The following is a 25,385-nucleotide window of genomic DNA, read 5'->3' on the forward strand; positions in this document are numbered from 1 at the left end:
AGACCAAAAGGAAGGTACATTCTCCAGGCGTCGTTCTCTCTCTCTCTCTCTCTCTCCCTCCCTCCCTCCCTCCCTCCACCTTAGCTGAGGGTGCCCAAGGCCTTCTGTATAAGTAGTAAGGATGCCAGATTTAGTGAATAACATTACAAGATACCTAGTTAAATCTACATTTTACATAAACTGAATAAATTTTTAAAGAAAACAAAAATTATTTGTAGATTATCTACAATTGGGACATATTTATACTTTAAAAATCTATTGTTTGTCTGAAATTTAAATGTAACTGGAGGTTCTATATTTTATTGGCCAACCTGTAGGATGTGTCCTTACTCGGAGCTTCTCCTTTCATTGTTTTGTCGGGGAGACTTGGGTATCAAGTCCCCAGGTTTGGTGATTTGCTAGGAGGACTCAGAAGATTCAGCATGTAGTCACATGCATGGCTAGGAGATAGGCACAAAGCACACTCAGCAAAGAGGAAAGGGGGCACTGGGCAAAGTCTGGAGGTAACCAGGCATAAGCTTCCAGAGTCCTCTCCCAAGGGAGTCACACAGGATGTGCATCTCACTGCAACAATACATGTGGGGAGCTCATTAGAGCCTCGGTGCCAAAGGCCTTCCTGGGGGCTGGTCACAGAGGTGTCCTCTCCCTTGCACCCACAAAAATTCCAGCCTCCTGGAGGGAGAGCACATGTTCAGCATTAACCACACACAGCATCTGCAGAGCCCAGGCGCAGTGAGCCCCTCCTAGCATTTAGGGAACATTTTATATCCAGGTAGGGAACTGTTTACCATTTAAGTCCCCAGGTGCCAGCCAAGGGCCACCTTGCCAGAAGAGAAAGGCCTATTCTTTCTTTTTCTTTTCTATTTTTTGAAAGGCCCACCCTTTCTAAGGAGGACAGTCTCAGGGCTCTTATATTTACTGTCTCCTGAACCGATGGAAAAAATCTGAGCTCTTCTGAGAGTCCCCCCACCCACCCTGGGAAGCTGCATTTGTTCTTTGTTCCTTCGGCATCTCCTGGCTCTTCTTGTCTTTCCATTTGGGGCCGAGCTGTGAAAAGTGTGTTTCTGAGAAGCCCCATCTCTCACTCTCTAACATAACAACATGTAAAGGGGTCATGTGGCCAGATGTGCCTAGGAAGATCTAGAAAGATCCTCGTGATTGTCATGTGGAGGCCAAATCAAAAAGATAAGACTGGGTCGCCTGGGTAGCTCAGTGGGTTGAGTGTCTGACTCTTGTTTTTGGCTCAGGTCATGACTCAGGGTCATGGATTGAGCCCCACGGCAGGCTCCATGTTGAGTGTGGAGCCTGCTTAAGATTCTCTCTCTCTCTCTCTCTCTCTCTCTGTCTCTTTCTCTTTTTCTCTCTCCCTCTCCCTCCCTCCATCTGCCCCCTCCTTCTCTGTCTCTCTCTAAAGAAAAAAGAGAGAGAAAACTGGGTTCAGGAAAGATGGGGCTTTTGCAGGCATCAGGCTGGAGATAATGAAGCTTGGAGAACTTTCTTGGTTCTTGAATTTGCCAAGGTCTGAGCCTGCCTAAGGNTCTTCTTGTCTTTCCATTTGGGGCCGAGCTGTGAAAAGTGTGTTTCTGAGAAGCCCCATCTCTCACTCTCTAACATAACAACATGTAAAGGGGTCATGTGGCCAGATGTGCCTAGGAAGATCTAGAAAGATCCTCGTGATTGTCATGTGGAGGCCAAATCAAAAAGATAAGACTGGGTCGCCTGGGTAGCTCAGTGGGTTGAGTGTCTGACTCTTGATTTTGGCTCAGGTCATGACCCACGGTCATGGATTGAGCCCCACGGCAGGCTCCATGTTGAGCGTGGAGCCTGCTTAAGATTCTCTCTCTCTCTCTCTCTCTCTCTCTCTCTCTCTGTCTCTTTCTCTTTTTCTCTCTCCCTCTCCCTCCTTCCATCTGCCCCCTCCTTCTCTGTCTCTCTCTAAAGAAAAAAGAGAGAGAAAACTGGGTTCAGGAAAGATGGGGCTTTTGCAGGCATCAGGCTGGAGATAATGAAGCTTGGAGAACTTTCTTGGTTCTTGAATTTGCCAAGGTCTGAGCCTGCCTAAGGCCTTCTGCCAACAGGGCTCCCTTGACCTTCACCCTGCTCAAATGTCACCTCCAGGACTTCCCCGGCCACGCAGCTCCCCCATCAGAGCACCTGACGCATCCCCTCCATCACCTGAGCTACAGTGGTGACGGCTGTATTTCTTCTGTTTATGTGGCTCTCGTCTCTTTTCTCTGTCTGACTCTGGCACTAGGGGCTCCTCGGGGCTGGGGTGTGTCTGCAGAGCCCAGCACCGTGTCTGCCACATTGTAGGTGTTCAACCACGTATGTGTGAAGTGACCAAGGCGTAAAGCTCTCACGCCCCCACCCCCCTCTGAAGGCACAATAACAGCATTACGGAGCACATCTCCCTACCTGGCGTGGCTCTGAGTGGCTTCCTTCTGGACTCACACTTCTCGGCTTTTCCTTTCCAGCTCTCAAGGCAAAGAAGCATAAGAAGAAGACCAAGGGTGAGAGCTTTGAGAGCTACGAGGTGGCGCACCTGCGGCTGCTGAAGCTGACCAAGGACGGGAACCTGAATCAGCTCATTGAGGACTATCTGGCCAAGGAGGAGAAGAACTTTGCTCGGTTCACGTACGTCACGGAGCTCAACAATGACATGGAGACGATGCACAAGAGGACTCAGAGGATCCAGGTCGGGGCCGCTCTTCTTTCCTGGGTCTGGGACCCACACATTCTCACGGCAGCCTTTGTCAAAGTGGGTTCCTCGAAACACGCCTTGAGCTGCTCTCTAGAGAAGAGGGCCTCAGGGTCTGATTGGCTGAGAAACACTATATTTCCCTGCCGCCAGGCACCCCTTCCCATTCTAACCTTACCAATCTGAAATTGGTATGTGCCTTCAGTGGATGGAAACACTTAATGTGGTGAGCCCCCCGCCCCCATAGTGAGATGTATAACCCATGGCATGTTCTAAAATCCAGGGTTCCGTAGATGATGGCCACATCCAGATACAGCCTGTGGTGTGTTTTTGTACAGGCCTGAGCTAATAAGAATCCTTTTTACATTTTTTAAAAGGTTATAAGGAAAAAAAGAGGGTATATATAAGAGATCATATATGGCCTGCAATGCCTAAATATCTGCTATCCTGCCCTTCGCCTTAAAACTTGCTGACCCCTGTTAATCGACAGCTTCACAGACCTGAGTAGAGATGGTCAAACCATCCTGAAGACACTTGATATACATGAGCACAGTGAAGCCTCTGACAAGTCCTGTAGTAAAGAAACCTCTTCACCTTGGCTGAGCCCGTCATTTTCCAAATTTAATTGGCTTCTTGGGCTACTAGCTCCCCAGAACACACACAAACAGCCTCTGGAACTATCTGAACAGGATAGAGTCTAAACTCAGTGTGACACTCCAGTCCCTTCCAAATGTGGCTTCAAGCTGCCTCGGCAGGCGCAGCTCCCTTCACGCCCCCAAGGTGCCCTGGGCGCTGCTAGTCTCAGCTCTCCGCACGTTTCCCTCCTCTGAGGCCTTCCCCGTGCCGTTTGTATGACCAGGGGGCCCACTTCCGTTTGCTGTGTCACTGTTTCCTGAATATCAAGCAGGTGCACCGGCTATGTGTAAGTAGCCAGTAGCCGGAATATAGGGGAAAACATTTTAAGTTGCTAGTGATGAGTTAGCTTTGATGAGGATTAGGATAAATACAGCTTGCAAAATTTTGACTTAATGCAAATTGTTACTTAGGATGATAAGAAATAACTAATAACAGTAAACCAATAAGGATAAACATAATAAGATGACTACAATTTGGCTGATTTAAAGAAAACTGTTCGTACACAATAATGGATAGTGATGGACAATAGTACAGGTGGCACACAAACATGATGTTATCACAGGAAACATACGGCGTGCCCCAAATGGGTAAATTGAGGTGGGTTTTATTTTAAAGGTACTATTTACAATGGTTTAAGGAACTTACAAAGGGTAAGTGCTGCAGCAGCAAGAGAGGGCTCCAGAACAGGTCAGGGCAAGGAGCCGTTTTCTGGAATCAGGAGAGAAGGCTGTCTGTGTGTCTCCCCCGGAGCGATGTGACCAAAGTGGTGACTTGCCAGGTACCCTCACCTCCTTCCACTTCTGTTGTCTGGGCGCAACCCAAGCCAGGGGACAAGGGAGCCCAGAGCCAAGCCCCTGGGGTTTAGGGCAGAGGGTGGGGAAGGGAGGCAGGTGGATTTGGGGGGAAATGGAGAATGTCAGTGTGTGTGTGGTGGGGGTAGGGGTGTGAGACATGAGCTTGAATGGCCCTCTGTCTCCCTTCTGGAAGGTGATCTTCCAGCGGACAGACACAAGAGTGTATTTCCTCCGCTTTCCCAGTGCCCGGGACGGCCTTGAACACAGTGGGAGCCACCAGGAAATGGTTCCAAAACAGTAATTGACCTTGACCTTCCCACTCACTATGAGGGTGCCATCCTTTTCTCCTTCAGCCAGGCAGCCTGTCTCTGTCAGGAAGAGTGTGTCTGATGAAAGATGGCCAAACTCCTGCCCTTTCTGGGCCTCAGTAGCCACATCTGTAGAATGATGTAATGGGACTAGAGCAGTACTTTCCAAACTTTTAAGAAAAAGGGGACACAACATTTTTGTTTAAACCCAGGTTATGAGGAAACACCATATAGGAAACAGGTAAGGGGCGCCTGAGTGGCTCAGACGGTTGAGCGTCCCACTTTGGCTCAGGTCATGATCTCGCGGTTCATGGGTTCGAGCCCCGCGTCGGGCTCTGTGCTGACAGCTCAGAGCCTGGAGCCTGTTTCAGATTCTGTGTCTCCCTCTCTCTCTGCCCCTCCCTGGCTTGCACTCTGTCTCTGTCTCTCTCCCTCTCTCTCTGTCTCTCTCCTCTTTCTCTCTCTCTCTGTCTCTCAAAATAAACATTTAGAAGGAAAGAAAAAGAAAACAGGTAAAATGGAGCAGCTGTGGATGAAGGGGGTGGGAGTTGGGAGGGGTGGCTGGAGGGGTTGCCTGGACCCTTCACCTTTTCACCTTCTCGAGGCACCTCTGCTCAAACTAGGGTTCGGGTAAGAAAAATATGTAAGTAAAAAACAATTAGGATACTGACATCTGACTTCATCCCTTCCGAGAGCACCAGGGTCACAGGTCGTAACTGACTGAATCCCACTTTCTTCTTTTGCTTGGTCTTCCCTACCTACCCCCCCCACCCCCCACAAACACATTATTACACATTATTAGTTGCTAACGTTTAAAAATCAGGATATTCCACATGAAAATCGGGATTTGTGGTTTCTCTTGGAAAATCCGATCTCACCACTCGGGCCCGCAGTCCCGCGCGAAGCTGAGGGCCATTGGCTCACATCCACCAACACCAGCCGGGTGCCATTTGCCCCTGCGCCCAGCTTTGTGGGCATGTGGGTTTTTGGCCTCCTGTGTAGGCGCTTCGCCACTGCCCCTAGGTGGCCATCTGCGGTATTGCACGGAAGGTCTTTGAACGCAGAGGTCTGAAGTATGGAAGGATGATCCATTTGGGACCTGGGAGTGGGCAGGACACTGATTTTTTTTCCCCCTAGGATACAGCAGCTTCCCAGCCCCAGTAGGATAACAGGGACAGACCATAGCAGACGGATGTGAGGATGCTAGTCGGAAACTGAGCCGATGAGGAAATGGTTACTGAACAAAATTGACCTCCATCTTTCCCCTTCACCGTGATGGTACCCCCTCTCTAAGAGCCTGTCTCTGGCCTGAGCAGGAGTATGTCTGATGGAGGATGGGCAAGTCCCTGATCCGCCTGGGCCTCAGTTTCCCCATTTGTAGAAGGATGTGTGAACCGCAAGAGTAGCTTTGAGATTTTCTTTGGAGTTATTGAACTGTGCCTTTTGGGGCTTAGCAGAGCTGCAATGTCCTGTTGAATAAGTCCCCAAAATACTTTGTTTCTAATGAAATGCTTAATATTAAAAAAAATCTTATAAGAGAGGGATATGCTCGCTCATTATAGAAACTTTGGAAACTACCTAAGGATTGAATTTTTTTAAACCATCCATTACCCCATTCCCTAGAGACAATCATTGTTGCTATTTTCATCTATTTGCTTCTGACTCCTTTTCTGGGGGGTGGCAGGTGATGCTTTCAAACTTAACATCGTGATTATTATATATAGAGTCATGTATTCTGATTGAAAAAAAAGTTCCTTTGGTTATTTGTTTGTTCAGCAAGTATTTATTGAGCACCTACTATGTGCCAGGCACTAATCTAGACTCTGGTTATGGGACAGTGAATAAAACAACAAAAAATCTCTGCCCTCATGGAGTTTCCATTCTGGCAAAGAGAAACAGACCATGAACAACAAGGCTACTAAATACATAAATTCTAGAGTAGGGGCACATGGGCAGATCAGTCAGTTAAGAGTCCAACTCTCGATTTTGGCTCAGGTCATGATCTCGTGATTTGTGGGTTCAAGCCCCATGTCAGGCTCTGGGCCACTGGCCTGCCCTGCAGAGCCTGCTTGGGATTCTCCTCCTGTCCCCCTCTCTCTGCCCCTTCCCCATTCACACTCTCTCTGTCTCTCTCAAATAAACAAACTGTTTAAAAAATAGGATATATTAGTAAATGAGAAGTGGTGTGGGTCAAGGACCAGAGGTACAGAGGGGTTGCGGAGTCAAGTGAGGGCACGGGAAGTTCAGAAGTGAAGGTTTGAGCAGACTTGCAAGAATAAGCTATGCAGACCTCTGGGGGATGAATAATTCAGGCAGAGGTCCTGAGGCAGGAAAGATGCCCATTCATAATACAGGGGTCATTCTAGACAGTGCACACTGTTTTTGAAAAATCCCCCCCCCCAAATTCATCATAGAACCCTCCCAACATCTTCTGTGTTCTTTTTAATGGCTTCTGGAGCCCCTGGAATCTCTGTAGTAGAACCGTAAGAAACTTCTTAAAAATGTGGATCCCTTAGTTCTATCCTATACCTACAAACCTAGATTCTCTGAGAATGGGCCAGGAATCTGCTTTTTAAACCATATTTTTAGAAAAAAGATATTAAAAACATATTTTTATTTGAGACCCATTCCGCCCATGATATGAATACTATCATTGATTTAACTGCTCCAGTATCAGTAGACATTTGTCTCTAGCTGGGGGCTATTCTTTTCTTTTCTTTATTATTTTATTTTGTTTTATTTTATCATATATATATATGCCACTTGTTTAAAAAAATTTTTTTTAACATTTATGTATTTTGGAGAGACAGAGAGAGACAGAGCACAAGCAGAGTAGGGGCAGAGAGAGAGCGAGACAGAATCCGAAGCAGCTCCAGGCTCCGAGCTGTCAGCACAGAGCCTGATGCAGGGCTCAAACCCACGAACCGTGAGATCATGACCTGAGCTGAAGTTGGTCGCTTAACCGACTGAGCCACCCAGGCGTCCCTAACTGGGGACTGTTCTTGACTAATGACATGACAGACAACCCCAAACAGCCATTTTGTCCACATGTCCTACTATTTCTGTGGGACAGATTCCTAGAGATGATATTATTCAAAGGGTAGCCTTTTTTTTTTAGACATCAGTATAGCCCCAGAGTTTTCGAATCTGGTCCCTGGATCAACAGTCACAGCAGCTCCTGAGAACTTCAGAGAAATGCACATTCTTGGGCCCAACCCAGACCTAGCAAACCAGAGCCCTGGGAGAGGGGCCCAGCAATCCGTGTTTTCTAGAACCTTCAGATGATTCTGATTCATGCTAGAATTGGATAACCCCTGCTCTGGAGTTGCCTTTACGTTACATCCATGATAATAGCTGTCAGCCGCCCAATGCTATTTACATTTAAATGAAGTAAAATTAAAGTTTACTTCCTCAGTGGCACCAGCCACACTTCAAGTGCCCAATACCTACAGGTGACTAGTGGCTGCAGAACTGGGTGGTGCAGAGAGAACACTGCCACCATCATGGTTCTGTTGACTGCTCTTCTAGACAGTTCTCCGGAAAGGATGAACCACCCACCCTCCCACACCCTAACTAAGAAACATCAGGAAGAACCTTCACGGGCATAAGAGGGGCCCAGGGGCTTGGGGCTCCTTGAAACAGATGGTTTCGATCCTCAGCATCCCTTCCCGGCACAAGCGTGGGCTCAGGTGCGGCGGGGAGGGGAGCACGCACCTGCCCTTATTATGGTCTGGTTCTCTCGTGAGCAGGATGAGATCATCACCCTGAGGCCCCAGCAGAGATCATCCCATGATGACAGCCGCTCCCTCCTGATACAGANTCTTGCTGTCTGTCTGTCTGTTGTGTGGCCTGTCAGGCAGTCCTCAAGAGGAGTATGCTATCTGCCCCTTGAGATTCGACTAGCCTAGTTCACGTCTTGACTTGTCCTGACCCTTTGTCACGGGCAGCCTCTGCTACAGATATTCCTGTAGAAGTTTGTCCCTAGAGCCTCTTTGTCCACTTTTAAGACTCCCAGACTTCAGGGAGCCTAGCCTAGGCACTTGCGCCTATAATTTCATCCCAGACCAGCAAATTCCAGACAGGGCTCTGCCTCGGTAATTTTCTTCTCTCCCCGCCTTGTCCTGGCTGTGGCCTGTTTTCAATCCATAACAGTTATTATGAACATTTGCTAAGCAATTGCTACATACCAGGCACTGGGCTATCTCATTTAATCCTTACCACAGCCCTGTGTCATAGGTGTTATGATCTCTACATTTTACAGATGAAGAAACTGAGATTCAGAGAGGTAAAGTCATTTGACATCTTGGAGCTGGGAAGCTGTGTTTGAGTTTTGCATTGTATTTAGTTGCCAATCACAAGGAACCAAAGCAGCAATGGCCTAAGTAAGGTAGAAGTATTTATTCTGTTAAACACATTGGAAATGTGTACTTTAGGTCATGATGTCATCAGTAACCCAGGCTCCTCCTGTTTGCCATCTTTAGTGTGTGGTTTATAGTCCCAGGGATGCCTCATGGCTGTATAGTAGCCGCCAATGATCCAGACATCACATATATGTTCCAGTCAGGAAGAAAGTGGGGGAGGCAAAAACAAAAAAAAAAACAAAAAAAAACCTTTCCTGTTACCGTAAAAGTTATTTTTGTGAAAACTCAGCCAGTGACTTCTGCGTTTACAGCTTGCTGGGCATCCCTATTGCAAAGGAGAGTTGGAAATATACTTTTCAGCTGGGCACGTTGCCGCCCAAATACAATCAGGAGTTTGTTATTAAGGTGTAAAGGGAGAATGGATAGAAAACACCTGACAAAGATATGAACCCAGAGAGTTTGCACAGCCCTGTTCTAATCCAATAGTCCCTGACCCAGGAACTGAGGTCCTGGATCATTTTCCTTTCCTTCTCTGGCGAATTTTCTTTGCAGGCCTGCACCTGGTTAGACAGGGATGGCGGTGCTATTCTCCGATGGGCCACTGGGGGGCAGCGCGGCGTATTTTCTTTGCAGGCCTGCACCTGGTTAGACAGGGATGACAGTGCCATTCTCTGATGCGCCACTGGGGGGCAGCAAAGCATAAGGCACCGTTCTGCGGCTCTGGCTCCGAGGGACCTCCCAGGAGCCTAGATATGGGGAATGACACTTCCAGAGAGGGTCCAAGTCCAAGGAGCCCCTCCGCAGGCTGAGCCCATGATTGGGGTCCCATGTCCTTGGCTCAGGGCCACCCGGTGTCGTCCACATACTTCCTTGGGGTTGGGACTGGTGAGGCTCTGCTGCTCTGGGTTTCGAAGGCCTAAAGAGGGGGACCTTGGCGAGGCCGACCTNAGGCCTTTTTTTTCAAATGCAAATATTCCAAACACAAGAGTTTGTCTTAATAGCAATGGGATCACAGGAGGCTTTCCCCCTTACCCCTTGCTAAAGGTCATTTCCCTCTGCTCTATTCCTGGAGCCTTTCCACGTATCTTCCCTTTCCTCATCTCCTGCCCCTCTGAGAGAAGTGGGAGCACCTGTCCCTTAACGGGAGGGTTTTGCATAGGAGTTCAGCAACCAGCTCTGGGAACAAATGCTTGGGTAGGGCTCTCACAAAAGTCACTTCCTAGCTGTGTGACTTTGAGAAACTGACTTAACCTCTCTGAGCCTCTGTTTTCCACCTTTAATAGGGAGATAATAATGATCACCTCAATGGCATGTGAAGTTTGAGTAAAGTCAAGCATCTACACACTAGGCATAGGGCAGAGCAGAGACTTATTCGTGTAGCTATCGTTATTCATCATGTAAATCAGTAAAACCTCAAAATCTCCTCACCCTGGTACTAAATAACTGCTCAAGAAATGAACTCAAGGCCGGGTACATAGACTGCTCTGTACACGGAAGCTAAACACAAGTTCACCTTTCTTCTCTGACCTCCATGTTCCCCATCTGAAATCTGAAGCAGTTGTGAGGCTGTGTTGAGATGCTGTCAGGTGCTGGGCACGTGTTATCACAGCCACATCAGGCTTTTAGTTTGCTTGACCATGTGACCTTTAATGCACCTTCAGAATGAGTGGGCAGCCCTTGCTGTCACAGGAGGAAACTCAGTCCTGGGAACCGGGACAGAGGAGGCTGCCCGGTGTGCAGGCTGAGTGACAGTTCAGATCATGGCTTCCCTTTTTTGGCTGTGTGCTTCAGAGCCTCAGTTTCTTCACCTGGAAACTGGGTGTGTGTGTGGATAGGACGGACCCCTTGGGATTGTTATTTGGGGTGATGCATGAGCCACAGGGAAGGGGGCAGTCCTCACAGGGCCCAGTTCACCTTAGCAAGCTGAGAACTCGGAGGGAGAGTCAGGAAGCGACTGGAAGCTCTCACCCCTGAGCAGGGACTCTCAGCCCCGGGGGGTGCAAATCGGATTCACCTCGGATGCCCAGGCTGTGCCCAGACCAGACCCTCTGAACCTCTGTGGCTGGGGTCAGGGCAGAAACGTTCTGAAACTCCCAAGTGATACCAATGTGAAGCCAAGATTGGGATCCAATGGACTGGCAGGGGCTCTCGGACTTCACCCTGTGTCCGAACCACCTGGAGGTTCATTAACACACGCATTGCCAGGCCCACTCGCAGAGCCTCTGATTCAGGGTCTGGACTGGAGCCCAAGAATCTGCATTTCTAGCAAGTTCCCTGGTGAGGCTGATGCTCCTGGTCCCCCAGGGACCCCACTTTGAGAACCACTGGGTTAGAGCAATGTGTTTTAATCAGTGAGTGGTAAAATCAGTTTGTTGGATTGAATCAGCCTTTAAAAATAATCAAACAGAGGGGCTCCTGGGTGGCTCAGTTGGTTAACCAACTTCAGCTCAGGTTATGATCTCACAGTTTGTGAGTTCGAGCCNTGAATAAATATTTTAAAAAGTTAACAAAATAAAATAAAAATAATGCAACAGAGCAGAATAGAAAATATGAGAACACACAATAAGAATATTGATCTGTGGGGGCGCCTGGGTGGCTTAGTCGGTTAAGCGTCCGACTTTCGCTTAGGTCATGATCTCGCGGTTCGTGGATTCGAGCCCCGCATCGGGCTCTGTGCTGACTGCCAGCTCAGAGCCTGGAGCCTGTTTCAGTCTGTGACTCCCTCTCTCTCTGACCCTCCCCTGCTCACACTGTCTCTCTCTCTCTCTCTCCTAGAAATAAATAAAAAAACATTAAAAAAAAATTTAAAAAAAGAATATTGATCTGTGAATGGTTTATTTCAATTGATTAGATAATCTATATAAACACACACCCATACACGTATGTACATTTACTTGTGTGTACTATGAAGTAGGCTGCATTATAAAACGTCTTCCTTCCTATGAGCCACAATTTAAAAAAATGAATCGCCAGCTTTTAAAAAGTACTATAATCCAGTACACACACATACATGCATACATATATGTAAGTGAAACAAAACTTCCATTTAGCAATATTTACTCTCACTACCTGCAGTGCATATTAGTATTTTCTCTTCCTTTCTTTTCTGTTCTATTTACTTTCTTGAAAATGTTGATTAAGGCCTAGTACATTGATTTTTTTAAAAACTATTTTTATTTATTTCTAGGAGAGAGACAGAGAGACAGCGTGAGCAGGGGAGGGTCAGAGAGAGAGGGAGACACAGACTCTGAAATAGGCTCCAGGCTCTGAGCTGGCAGTCAGCACAGAGCCCGACGCGGGGCTCGAACCCACGAACCGCGAGATCATGACCTAAGCGAAAGTCGGACGCTCAACCGACTAAGCCACCCAGGCGTCCCCCTAGTACATTGATTTTTGTACCCCCTCAGAGGTTTGAAAATCTGTAGCTCAGAGACTCTGGTTCCAGAGGGTCCCAAACCCCCATCCCCACTGAGAGTCCTCAGGGGTGGGCTGTGTCCAGCCTGGCTGACCTGGGGTGGGAATTGGGGTCTGTCCCCAGGAGAAACTAAAGAAGATCACGGAGGAGGCAGACATGTATGAGAACAGCTACAAGGAAATCAGCACGACTTTGGAGCATCTCAAGGCCTCGGTGGAGAGTCTGTTTAAAAAGATAAATTGTGATGCCACCATGATCCTGGGGCAGTTAGGGGAAACAGGGACAATCACTGACACCAACCTCCCACAGTACTTTGGTGAGTCAAGGGCGGGGGGCTCGCATTTGAACGATTTCTGGAGTTTTCTATGAGCGGTCACGAGGGTTCTTTGTGGGGCACGGAGCCTGGTGGTGAAGTATGTGGGCAGTAATGCCAGCCTGCCTGGGTTCAGACCCCAGTTCTGCTCTTACTAGCTGTGTGCGTTTGGGCAACGTTTGGAATCTGTCTATGCTTTAGTTTCTTCATCTAAAAAAATAAATGAGGAGTAAACCGATACCTACCTCATAAGGTTGTTGGGAAGATTAAATAAATTAATAGTTCTTCGAGTAAAACTATGATCATATTAATAGATGCAGAAAAAGCACTTGACAAATTCGACATCCATTCACGATAAAAACTCTCAGCAAACTAGAACGGGAAGGAAACTTTCTTAACCTTGAAGGGCGTCTACAAAATACTTACCGGCTAACCTCACGCTTAAGGGTAAAGAACTGAATGTTTTTCCTCTAAGATCAGGAACAAGGCAAGAACGTCTGTTCTCATTGCTCCTATTCAGTATCATAAAAGTGGTCCCAAACCACGCAGTAAGGCAAGAAAAAGAACTGAAAAGCACACAGATTGGAAAGGAAGAAATAAAGCGCTCAGAGCAGTGTTTGGCATGTCACCAATGCCTATCAACTAGAACACACATTTCTAGCCATAGGCCCTTAGCTCAGGTTAGAGAAGGAAGGATGTATCTCCAGAGATCCTCACAATTTGGAGGGAACGGCTTGCTTTTAGAATAAAACCCAAGGTTCTTAATACAATCTGTGTTTGGGAATTTCCCAATATCTCCCTCCTGCCGGGTTCAGTGATTTGCCAGGAGGGGTCACAGACTCTGCATGTAGTGGCTTTATTTGTTATAGCAAAAGGATCAAAGCAAAATCAGCGAGAGGAAAAGGCGCATGGAGTGAAGTCTGGAGGAAGCCGGGAGCGAGCGTCCCAGAGCGGGTCACACAGGATGCGCTTGGTTCCCACAGCACTGAGTTGTGACGACATACGTGAAATGCTATGAACCAGGAAAGCTCATTAGAGAGACTGTGCCCAGGGCTTTAAGGGGAAAACAACAACAACAGTTATTTAGCATAAACATGTTTTATACATACAGGTTAGGCACACTGAGCCTCTAGTATCAGTTAATGATGATAGGAACCTTCTTGAAGTCCAAGTTCCCTGATGCCAGCCTCAGGCCAACCTGGGAAGGCAACCTGGGACTTTCAAGAAACAGCTAAGTGTCAACTGTGTTAACTCTTTCCTGCCCTCCTAGGTTCTACACAGCCTGGCCCCTGCTTATATTTCTCATCTCTCTCGTCCTGCTCTCTCTCCTTGCTTACCATCTCAAGTCACACCATTCTATGTATTGAACACCCCTCAGTACTCCCCCACCTCAGGGCCTTTGCACAGGCTGAGTTCCTTCTCATTCTCAGATCTCAGTTTAAATGTCCTCTCTCTAGCAAGGCTTCCCTCCACTGCCTACCTGAAGCAGGTGTCCCCTCCACACACTGTCATTCCCTCTCCTGACAGTCCTTTTATGTAATATTCATCCACTCTGTTTCCATGTACAAGTAGCTCTCACTCCCTGAATCTGTGCGGTTTTCGAGATCTGATAGCAAGTGGCAGATGCAAATATTTTTGGTCTCTGATTTTCAGAAAGAATGGCAACAGTATGGCTAGTATGAGGTTTATCTAAAACATTCTCGGGGCGCCTGGGTGGCTCAGTTGGTTAAGCGTCCGACTTCGGCTCAGGTCATGATCTCACGGTTCGTGGGTTCGAGCCCCGCATCGGGTTCTGTGCTGACAGGTCAGAGCCTGGAGCCTGTTTCAGATTCTGTATCTCCCTCTCTCTCTGACCCTCCCCTGCTCACACTGTCTCTCTCAATCTCTCTCTCTCTCAGAAATAAATAAAAACATTTAAAAAATTCTCCAGATCCAGGAGTTACCAAATCTAGATAATGAGCACCTGGAAAGCAAGGGATGTGTACGTTTTTCTGCGTACTTATTGAATTTGTCCTTCTGTCTGTCTTCCTCCCACACACTGAAGCTTATGAGCTTCATCAGGGCTGAGATCGCATCTTCGCTGTTACTGTTGTTGTGTTTCTCCTCCACACATCGCAGCATCCAGCTGTGTGCCTGGCATGGTAGGCACCCAACAATCACTTGTAGAGTGGGTGTGATCCCATGAGGCCAGTGAATGCGCAGGGCTCTGATGCCGCAGGAAGGGGAACCCCCCCCCTCCCCAGACTCGGCAGGTTGGAGAAACATTCCGACAGGTGGCAGGAGCCTGAGGCAAGTCTCAAAACACCAGTAGGGGTTATTCAGGGAGGGGCGCAGGGAAAAGCATTCTAGGCAGAAGGAACAGCATGAGCGAAGGCTTGGAAGCCTGAGACAGAGGGCACAGGGGAAACATCAGTACTTTGGGAGTCTGCCTGTGACTCCTGATTGTTAGTGTAACCCACAGTTTCCCATCTTTTCATCATTAGTGCCGCCCACGGAGCCTTTTTAGACATCCTTTTCCTAATTGTCTTCCTCATGAAATTGAAACACTGCAGATATGAGCTATCGTTGTTAATGTTCTGTATGTATATACATATGTATATTTGTATTTTATGTTATAAAGTCAGATTTGTTTTCGCTTCTCAAAAACCAAATTTTGCCTTCTCGGGGCGATAGTGCTCTCTGGAGAATGCATGGTGTGACCAAGAGAAAGCCTCGTCCTTAGAGGTGCACATGTCCCCGCTCTCTGTTCCTTCCCTTCCTCTCCAGCCGGGGGGGTTGGGGGGGGCAGGGGCACCTCCAATCCCTGTCAGCTGCCATCTTGGTTCTGATTGATTTTTTCCCCCCAGCCATCATTGAGAAGAAGACCAATGACCTACTGCTGATGGAGTCCTACAAGCGGATCCTGGATATAGAAGGGGCAGAGACCGAGGTCCCGCCGCCCTTCATCAACCCTTTCTGGGGTGGCTCTGCCCTCCTCAAGCCTGCAGAACCCATCAAGGTCATCCCCCCGGTGTTCGGGGCTGACCCCTTTAGCGACAGGCTGGATGAAGGTGAGTTCTCTTTCTCCCCCGATCCGCGCAGGCTGCTAGGAGACCTGTGCCAGAGAGAGTCTGCAACGTTGAGCCTCAGTTTCCCTTTATGAGCCTCGTAGGCCCGTCCATTCCATTGGGTTCCATCATGGCTGTGGCCCCTTGACTTGTTTTGCCTGGGGGTGCTTCTCTCTACAGTGCAATGACCCAGCCGCAGATCCTGAAGTTTAGCCATCCTGGGTATTTTTTTTAAATCACTGCTTTGTGACCATTTAAAAAGAACTTTAAAGCGCCTAGAGTTTACAAATCGGCAGGTTGCAGACACGGAAGATTCCCTAATTGCATCTCTACCCTTACCTTTCGGCCCCGAGTCTTACTCCACCCATGGCCATTCTGGGGTCACCCAGGCGTGTCCCACAACCTCAGGGTTGAGGCAGCTGCAGCTTGGTTCGTGCCAGGAGCCAGATGCCTAACTATGGCCCCGCCTGGGTCATTGACCTCCCTTCCTGACACTCCCCTCACACGGCGAAGCAGTGCTTCTCTCTAGGGGAGGGGAGAAAATCAGCCCCTCCTGGGTTTTGGAGGGCAGTTAGGCCACATGTGTGGCAAGCCGGAGACCTGGGTACACCCGTGCAGCCCGTCTCTCTCCTGTGCAGGCTGGTCCTTTAGAAACATGTATTCAAGGTTCAAAGATAAAAGTAGGGCCATGTTCACCGCAGCCCCAAACTGGAAATGACTGAACTGCTCACCCATAGAGACTGGTCACGTGGATTACAGGGCACCCATCGTGCAACGACTCTGTGCAGACACAGACCAGAATGCAGCAGGTCAGCATGAACTCCCTCCCTCCACCCGCCCCCAATATAAACTCTCTCCCACACACAAACACACAATATAAACTCACACACTCTCAAACATATAATTTATATATAAATTATTTATGTGTGATTATATATGGATTATAGGATATAATATCCTATATCCTATAATATCCAAGGGACTTTGGGCCATGCCTGGAGATATTTTTGTTCTCACACCTGGGAGGTGGGAGGTGCTGCTGGCATCTAGTGGCCAGGGAAGCTGCTAGAAATCCTACACCGCACAAGACAGCCCTGGACAACCCTGATGTATAATAGGGAAAGAGATGTGTGTAATGAGAGAGAGGAGGAGGAGGGAGAGAGGTTGAGAAGGAAGGAAGGGGGAAGGGGTCTTGATTATACATATGAAAACAAAGGATTTACAGGCTGTCTTGCAGGCGGTATTTCTAGGTGGTGATTTACAGACAAGTGTGCCCGTTCCAAGTTAAACAATTCTGTATTGTTTAAATTGTTCTTTTCCAATGGTCTTGAGCAACTCGAGTAATCAGAGAAAACTAGATTTTTTTTTTTAAAGCCGCCCCATCTCTCTAAGCAGGGCTTCAAGCATGCAGGCGTGTCAGAGATGGAGGGGGAGGACTGAGGAAGGATCGCCAGCGCACGCGCATGCACACACACACACACACACACACACACACACACACACATCTCTGGTTTGATTGAATCAATGCAACGGAAACTTGGCAGGGGTGAAAGCCTGGCCTGGGGTCTGGTGTTAGTCACCTATGCACAGTTTCCCTTCGCCCTTCGAGTTCCTAAAAGAGGAAGGTGACAGGTCACAGATGCTGGTAACACTATCCTCACCAGGTCAGGAACTTGCAGATGATGGTTTCACTTCTGCTCAAGGGAATGTTGATGAGCACTGGATTCTCTTAGCTCGCTAGTCTCTGTGGCTCATATGTATGAGTTAGAAGAGGCGCATCCTCTGTACAGATTAATTAAGGTGCCCCTTCTGTGTAGATATGATTTGGCAATCAAGTGGGGTGAGGGCTGGATTTCAGCCCATCCATTCACCTGTCCCCACTAGATGTCTTTGTTCAGTCTACATCCTGAACAACAGCACATGGTGGCCTTGTCTCGTTGATATTAAACTAAACTCAACTTTGCATATTTCTCTGGGAGAAAAAACCAGTTATCATTTAGACATCCCTGTGCAGTACATCTCTTCCAATGCTGCTCCTCCCTGAGCCTCGAGAATATTCACACTCCACCCCCAGCACTGTGGAGAGGGGGGCCCCAAACCAGCCTTGGACATCCTTGCCTTGGGCCTCCACGAACGGGGCAGAGAGGCACCGTCCCTGAGAAGGAAGCTCCCCCTCCCCACTCCTTGCCAGGTCAGATTTCCGAACTCCTCACACGAGCCCCGTCTTTGATGCAGTGGACCAGCCCCTGGACCACAGCAGCCTTCGGCAGCTCGTGCTCAGCAACTACAGTGCGAAGGAGTTTCGAAGCAGGGACTCCCACTCAGAGAGCATACCAGACAAAGGGGACGACCTGAGGCCCAAGAAGAAGTTAGTGGGCTGAGGTGGACGGGGCTACCTCTGTACCAGAGGTAATAAATGTTCTGTTCTTTAACCCCAGTGTCTCCTCACACTCATTACTAAGAGACTAGATTAGGGTTCTGGGAGCCACTATGGGACACGGCAGAGGAGTAGGAAGTCACCATGGCTCCCGTGAGCCCCCTGAGGTGGTGCTCCGTTACCTGAAATTAGAGATTAACCTCTTACAGCTAACTGATGTGATTCTTTACCAAATGATCCATATTCTTAGCATGAATGTGAGGCCTCTTCCTCTTACTTCATCATGGGGCCTAGCTGAGCACATCTACGGGAGAAACGTCCCAGTGGCATCCTGAAGGGAAGGACGTCACGGAATCTAAGCGCTACAGATGCTTGAGCTTTCTGGAAGAAAGGGCTGTGGTCCTCTGGTTACCATTCCAATAAATTGTGGCCCTTGATAGAAATGGTCCTGAGTGGGTGGGAAGGTCTATTTCAAATAAAGAGTCACTAGGATTCAATAATAATGACAGCAGAGACATCACTCGCTCATACTCTGCCTTCATGGGAACGAGCAAAGGACGTTCCTCACTCAAGGCACTTCTGTCAGAGAAACACCAGGAACAAATACACAGCCTCCTGTTTATTCGCACACAGCTTCTGGATGGATTTCCATCTGCAGGATGTGTGGCCATGGAGCATCTTGAACCACTGAGGTTGCAAAGAAGACGGAAGTGGATAATGAGGCAGCCACGCAGCTAACAGGCCAGGATCAGGGATGGCGGCAGTACTGGGCAGAGTGAGAGGAGGGCAGGGACCACCTCCCCGCCAAAGACAAGCCCAGGCTTGGGTGATGGGCCCCTCTCAGTCCTTCTCTTCTCCGTGGGTGATGATGTGCACCAGGTTCTTATAGTCCAAATTGCCAGTCACATCAGGGGGGAAGGCTGCGAACATCTGCTCGATCTGCAAAGAACCAGCAACACGTGCTGAGCGGGGCAGGAGTGCAAGTGAGAGGGGCAGCTGTGGGGGGGGGGGCNCGACACTCAGGTCCCCCTCCAGGAAGGCCTTGTGGCTTAGCTGCTGTGGAGGGCTGCCAGCCCCAAGGTCATGGTCTACCTGGGGTAGCCCGCAGCCCGCTGATCATTGTGAGGCCCAGTGTGGGACCCCGAGCTCCAGGGCTCCCCGCGGGGCCGGGGGTGGGGAGCCAGGACACTCGTAGGGCCTGACTTGAGGTTTGACCTCTCCCTCCATGCCTCCTGCTTCCTTGCCCTTCCTGACTCTTCTGCAGAGGCTGACCCCAAGGGCCATCCCGTAGGGATGTTCCTGGGAATCCAGCCTGCAACGGGTAAAGCAGGGGTCGCAGACTCGGGGGTTGTAAAGGGGGAAGGCAGGCTATGCCGGGGAGCAAGGGGGACTGGTGGGGGCTGTGGGTAAACCCAGACACAACCTACCTCCAGAGGTGTCCACAGCTCAGGGCCGGCCGGATGAGGCCGTGTGGACAAGGAGGGCCAACCCTTTGAGGGAATCTGAGTCTTTGAGGGAAACTAGGAATCTAGATTTTTAACATGCAGCTTCCACATTTAGAAAGCATCGGCTAGTTATTTTTAAAAACACATATTGGCTAATAAAAGCTAACGCTTTGTATTGTGCTTATTGCACGCTTTAGCACCTCACGTATATCAACTTGTTTAATCTTCACAGCCTGCTACAAGGATGAGGTAGCTTTACAGAGGAGCAGCTTTACGGGTGAGGAAAGTGAGGCACAGTGAGGTCCAAGAGCTCGTCCAAATTCACCAGGCTGGTGGGGGGGTGAAGGCAGGCTCTTTGAACCGCTTGAGTTTTGGTGGGCGCAGCAGCGGGAGAATCTACATAAAATTTGTAGTGAAATGTGGAACTGGTCGAAATTGGGCCTGACCAGGGGCTGTTTTGAATAGATTCAGGTTCATTAAAAACTTGACAGAATCATGGCTGACTGGTGCCCCTTCTTCAGGCACATTACTGCCACCTGCCAGAAGAAGTCATATACACTCTTGGTTTAAAAAAAAAAAAAAAAAGAATTGTATCCGGACACTTTACTGCCACCTGCTGGAAGACTGTTGCAACAAGCACGAACAGCATCCAGGAGAACTGTGCAGTGCAGAACCTTCGTGACAGTATGGGGGACCCTGCAAACCACCCTCATCCATCGGGGAACTGGTGCTCCAACCAGGGGTAGACCTGGGTTGGAATCCAGTCCCCAGCGTTTACCGTTAATATTGTCCTTTTAGGCATGTGACTAACTTCCCTGGGCTTCAGTTTCCCCATCTATAAAATGACAATAATACTAGTAGTTTCTGCCTCATAGGGTGATTGAATGAAATGAGATAGGGGCTCAGTGGAAGGTTCTCTCTCAGTGTGGAGCCGGGGGGTTTTAGGAAAGAGGGTGACACAGGAGCTGGGTGCAGTGTTGTGTCCAAGGGGCTGTTACCTCCTCCTTGGAAAATCTCTCTGCCTGCGTGGTCAGCATCTCCCGAACGCTGCCGAAAGAGAACAGCAGGTGTTGGCGCCAGGTGTGTGTAAGGCAGGCAGGGAACCCCCACGTCTTCCGCCCACAGATCCTACTTACTAATCGGCCCTGAGCACCCCTTTGCCTTCAGGGTCAAACACTTTGAATGCGTTGAGAATGGTCTCCTCAGGGTCTGCCCCTGAAACAGAAAGCAGGGTTGAATCATGCCGAGGGTGGTCAGGACCCCGCGGTACCCCAGGAGGCAGGGCCCCTCAAAGATGGAGGGGCCAGAGCAAGGCCGTTTTGCTCGGAGGAAAGGCCCTGCCTTCCTTTGAGCACTGAACCTTGGTAATTGGAAAGAGTGGGCTGAGAATCCAGTCATTTCTGAGCAAACCCAGGGTCAAAAGGGGATCTAGATTCAGAAAGACTGGGATTCGAATCCCAACCCCAGCATTTGCTAGCTGTGTGGCCACAAGCAAGTGGCTTTCCATCTCTGAGCCTTAGACGGGGGATAAGAATAGAATCTACCTCCTAGATGCCAGATGAGGTCATGGATCCAAAGTGTAGCCTGGGGTCTGGTTCAGGCGAAGCCTCGGAGCGATGTTAGCTACTGCTTCGCCCCACCCTCCACCCCCAGTGTTACTCTGCTTTCACCTTCTGCCAATGCCCCCATGAAGCCTCCTAGTGCTTTAATTCACACCCAAAGAGGAAGACACATAAAGATACACGCACACAGGTGCATAAATGCAGATGCACATACACAGATTCGCACAGACAGATACACACTTGAGCTTACCCTTAAGCTTCTCCCCAAACATTGTTAGGAACACAGTAAAGTTAATTGGACCTGGAGCTTCCTTGAGCATTTCATCAATTTCCTCATTTTTCACGTTCACACGCCCTAGGGCAGGAGATAGGTACACATTCAGGGCCCCCGCGCTGGGGCAGAAACAGCTGTTAGGACCCTGGCATTTGCCTACCTAATGCCACTTCACAGAATCTAGTCTAGGACAAACAGAGATGGAGTGGGCGGGACCCAAGATCCCCATGAGAAGATGTTCTCGACAGTGTTATTTATAATAGCCTGGGGTGCCTGGGTGGCTCAGTTGGTTAAGTGTCCGACTTTGGCTCAGGTCATGATCTCACAGTCTGTGAGTTCGAGCCCTGTGTCAGGCTCTGTGCTGACAGCTGGGAGCCTGGTACCTGCTTCAGATTCTGTGTATCTCTCTCTCTGTGCCCCTCCCCTGCTCGTGCTCTGTCTCTGTCTCAAAAATAAGTAAACATTTAAAAAATTATAATAGCCAGACAGCTGGACACAGCCCAAGTATCTAACGTGGGGAGGGGTTAGCTATTTTTATAGTAGTGTCTTCATAACCTGGAACATTTTAAACAGATATTTTAACTTTTTACTGATATGGGAAATGCTCCTATTACAAATGATCGCTTCTCAGTTGGAGGTGGGAGAGACAGATCATAATCACCTTAAGGGAACTTTTTCAGATTACCTCTGCTGCAACCCACATGGCCTCGGAGATTCTCATAGATCCTGTGCTAGCCTCTGCCACAAGCCCATATAGCACCTTTGTGCAAATGTTCAAAAGTCACCCCTTCTTAAGGTAATTTATGTTTTAAATATAAAAATCTGCAGTGGCCACAAACGTGAATAGTAATTTGTAGAACTGTGTAGTGCACAACCCGTTCAGCTCTTCATGGCGGCCCTGAGTTCTGGGAGTAAGAGCGGAGGGGGGTGGGTGGTGGCAGGGTGCACACATATATTTTGAAAAAGCTCCATACACTATTGCTCACACTGAGATGTTAAATTTAATAAGCTGGATCCAAAATAGAATGGTTCTAATCTCAAAACAACAGCAACAACAAAAACTCCACAAAAAACCCAAATGTACCTAGAAAAGACTGAGAGGCTGAAATGTTACAGTGGAATATGACCTAATGGTTAATGTTTCTTCCTTTATACTTTTCTGAATTTCCCAAATTTTCTATTCTGAGCTGGCATTGCATTCAAAGTCACAGGAAAAAAATTAGTTTGAAAGAAACAAAAGCTATGTGGAGACACTCAAAACCTAAATAGTTCTTTGCTTATCCTCTGAAGTCTGTCTTGAAGGCCAACCATGATTGAGCCATTTCTTTGAAAAATGACAAGCTCTTGACCTTTTCAGTGGCTCACTTTCCACCCCTCAGGAGGGTGGGATAAGGAGACCGTCCTGCAGGCCTGGGGGACGGGGGACATACCAAGAGCCGCAAAGGTGTCCCTCAAATCATTCTTGTCGATGAAGCCATCCCTGTTCTGGTCCATGATGGTGAAGGCCTGTGGAAGGGGGCAGTTGGCCAGTCAGCCCAGGAGAAGTCAGGCAGGGGAGCCCAAGAGATCAGGCTGCGGACTGGGGGAAATGGGATTCTGGGATTCGGGGAGCATTGAAGGACATTAGGTCAAGGGTCAGAGACTGGAAACTGGCCGTTCATCAAAATGTTAGGCATAGCGTTACCATGTGATCCAGTAGTTGCCCCAAGAGAACTGAACACATCTGTCCATGTGGAAACCTGTGCCTGAATGTCCATAGCAGCATTATTTACCGTGGCCCAAACCTGGAAACAGCCCACATGTCCATCGACGGGTGGATGGATACACAGAATGTGGTCTAGCCATGCGAGGGGTTACTACTCAGCAATAAAAAGGAAGGAGATCCTGACACGTGATGCTGAACGAAAAAAGTCAGGGCAAAAAGCCATACGGTGTGTTGCTACAAAATCCCTAGAACAGGCAAATCTGTAGGAATTGAAAATAGATCAGCGCTGGCCAGAGGCTGGGGGCAGAAGGGAACGGGTAGTGACTGCTAATGAATGTGAGGTTTGTTTATGGGGTGATAGAAATGTTTGGAAGTTAGTGGTGATGGCTGCAGAGCTCTGTGACTATAGCAAAACACCACCGAATTGAACGCGTAGTTTTAAAAAGGTGAATGTGAGGGGCGCCTGGGTGGCTCAGTCGGTTAAGCCTCCAACATCGGCTCAGGTCATGATCTCACGGTTGGTGGGTTCACGCCCCACATCGGGCTCTGTGCTGACAGCTCAGAACCTGGAGCCTGTTTCAGATTCTGTGTCTCCCTCTCTCTCTGACCCTCCTCTGCTCACGCTGTCTGTCTCTCTGAAATAAATAAAACATTAAAAAAAAAAAGGTGAACGTGAGGTGTGTGAATTATATTTCTATGAAGTTGTTACTTAAAAAATCAAGTTGGGGGCACCTGGGTGTCTTAGTCTGTTAAGCATTTAGCTCTTGATTTCCACTCAGGGCAAGATCTCACGGTTCTTGCGTTCAAGCCCTGCATCCAGCTCTGTGCTAACAGTGCAGAGCCTGCTTGGGATTCTCCCTCCCTCGCTCTCTGCCCCTCCCCTGTGCATGCGCGGACTCTCTCAAATAAATATAAATCAAGTTAAAAAAAATAAAATTAAAAAAAATCAAGTTAATACCTGGGGTCTCAGCAGCAGCCTCCCCCCACCCCTCACCAAAGCCCGGTTATCTGTAAAACGGGGCCAGCGATCTTTCCCAGGTGCCTCCCAGGGGGACACCAAGAGCTTTGTAAATGCCCAGGTATTTTACAAATGACTTATCATCTCCCTGTTTTTTGAGTTCTTTGCAGCTGGTTCCTGAAAGTATTTGCACCCGGCTCCCCATGCCCTCCCAGCAGCTGATCTCATTCCAGAGACTGGGACGGGGGAGGGAGTAGGGGCGGTGGAGTCTTCTCCCTGGAAGGTGACAATTTCAAGTTCAGATATAACATTTCATGGTGGGAGTTCTTTCCCAGAAGGCCTAGAGGACACGGCATTCCTGCGATCTGAACACTAGTGAGGGCAAAAAGCATTAGGGTTTGCGTCCCATTTGGAAGTCCCAAACGGTTTCCCCTTTGATAGAGGACACACCGGCCTCTTCGGCGTCTTTTCATCTGGAGGCACAGGTGCGAGTGTGGCTGACTCAGTGTGAGCCAGAGGGACTGCTGGAAAATTCATTCAGAGTCTCTCCTTCTAAGCCTGCGGGCAGTGGCTTAATTTGCCCTAATTGGTACTTAGGTTTATTTAATAAGGCGCACTCCCATTGAATGTGACAGGTTTCAACCTTGGTCGTGTTCAACAATGGACAGCCGTATAATTTAAAATCTAAGAGATACTCGTTTTCATCTCTCAGTTTGGCAGAAGTAATATTTTTAGGCTCTTAATATTCAGTGTTGACGGAGATGTAGGGGCAAAAGACACTCTTTCCTTTTGGAGCTGATGGGAGTAGGTATTAGTACATTTCTGGGGGGCGAGTGCTTCTAGGTGTTTTTAGTTCATTTTTTAAAGTCCTGTGACCCAACACTTCTGCTTTTAGGAATTTACCCCAAGGAAACAAGCAAAGATGTGTTATTTATAATCATAGAGCATTCTAAGCAAATGGAACATCCAGCCATGGGAAGTGGTTTCAATAAATTGATAGAAAATGTTGATGCGGAATTGCTCAAAGAAAAATAGCAAAATAGTTTAAAAATAGTTTAAAGGTATATACACATAATACAAAATGACTTGAAGGATATTAAAATGTTAATGGATTATCTCCGGGTCATAAAATTATAAGTCATTTTTATGTTGTTCTTTGTGCTTTTCTGAAAATTTCCCCCAACACTTTCAACAAGAAATACGCTTTGCTTTGTGATTGGCAAAAATTATTTAAAATAATTTCTTGAAATGGTTCGTGCACATGTTGAGACTGAATTTGGGGTTGTTTGGAGGATATAAACCTCTAACCACCAGGTCCCTGCGGGAACGGGAAACGTTCTCTCCGACAGGTGGGAATCTCCATCCGGGTGGATGATTCAACAGCTGCACCCACCTCCTTAAATTCCTGGATCTGGGTCTGTTCAAACATAGAGAACACGTTGGAATTGGCTCCGTCTGCTCTCTTCTTGGCTTTCTTAGGTGCCTGCATTGG

The 25,385-nt window shown here is 48.3% G+C and overlaps 2 protein-coding genes across 2 annotated transcripts in view; one reads left to right on the plus strand and one right to left on the minus strand.

Moving 5' to 3' along the window:
* The window catches only part of CCDC63 (coiled-coil domain containing 63), a 35,196-nt gene extending 17,192 nt beyond the window's left edge, over positions 1 to 18,004 (plus strand). Inside the window, exons 8-12 of the mRNA XM_077747996.1 lie at positions 2,475 to 2,695; positions 8,186 to 8,263; positions 12,336 to 12,528; positions 15,372 to 15,575; positions 17,808 to 18,004. Coding sequence (XP_077604122.1) covers positions 2,475 to 2,695; positions 8,186 to 8,263; positions 12,336 to 12,528; positions 15,372 to 15,575; positions 17,808 to 17,953 — 842 coding nt within the window. The 3' untranslated portion in view covers positions 17,954 to 18,004. The remainder of the gene's footprint in view (positions 1 to 2,474; positions 2,696 to 8,185; positions 8,264 to 12,335; positions 12,529 to 15,371; positions 15,576 to 17,807) is intronic.
* Positions 18,005 to 18,789: 785 nt separating this feature from the next.
* Positions 18,790 to 25,370, minus strand: MYL2 (myosin light chain 2). The gene is made up of 6 exons (XM_077748012.1): positions 25,287 to 25,370; positions 22,661 to 22,736; positions 21,207 to 21,311; positions 20,531 to 20,609; positions 20,393 to 20,441; positions 18,790 to 18,888 (listed from the first exon to the last, which is right to left on the minus strand). Exons 1-6 carry the CDS (start codon positions 25,320 to 25,322, stop codon positions 18,790 to 18,792), a joined length of 444 nt encoding a protein of 147 aa, XP_077604138.1. The 5' UTR covers positions 25,323 to 25,370.
* Positions 25,371 to 25,385: the final 15 nt, after the last annotated feature.

This window comes from Crocuta crocuta, unplaced genomic scaffold, assembly GCF_008692635.1.
Source record: "Crocuta crocuta isolate KB4526 unplaced genomic scaffold, BGI_CrCroc_1.0 scaffold29, whole genome shotgun sequence".
Classification (NCBI taxonomy): domain Eukaryota; kingdom Metazoa; phylum Chordata; class Mammalia; order Carnivora; family Hyaenidae; genus Crocuta; species Crocuta crocuta.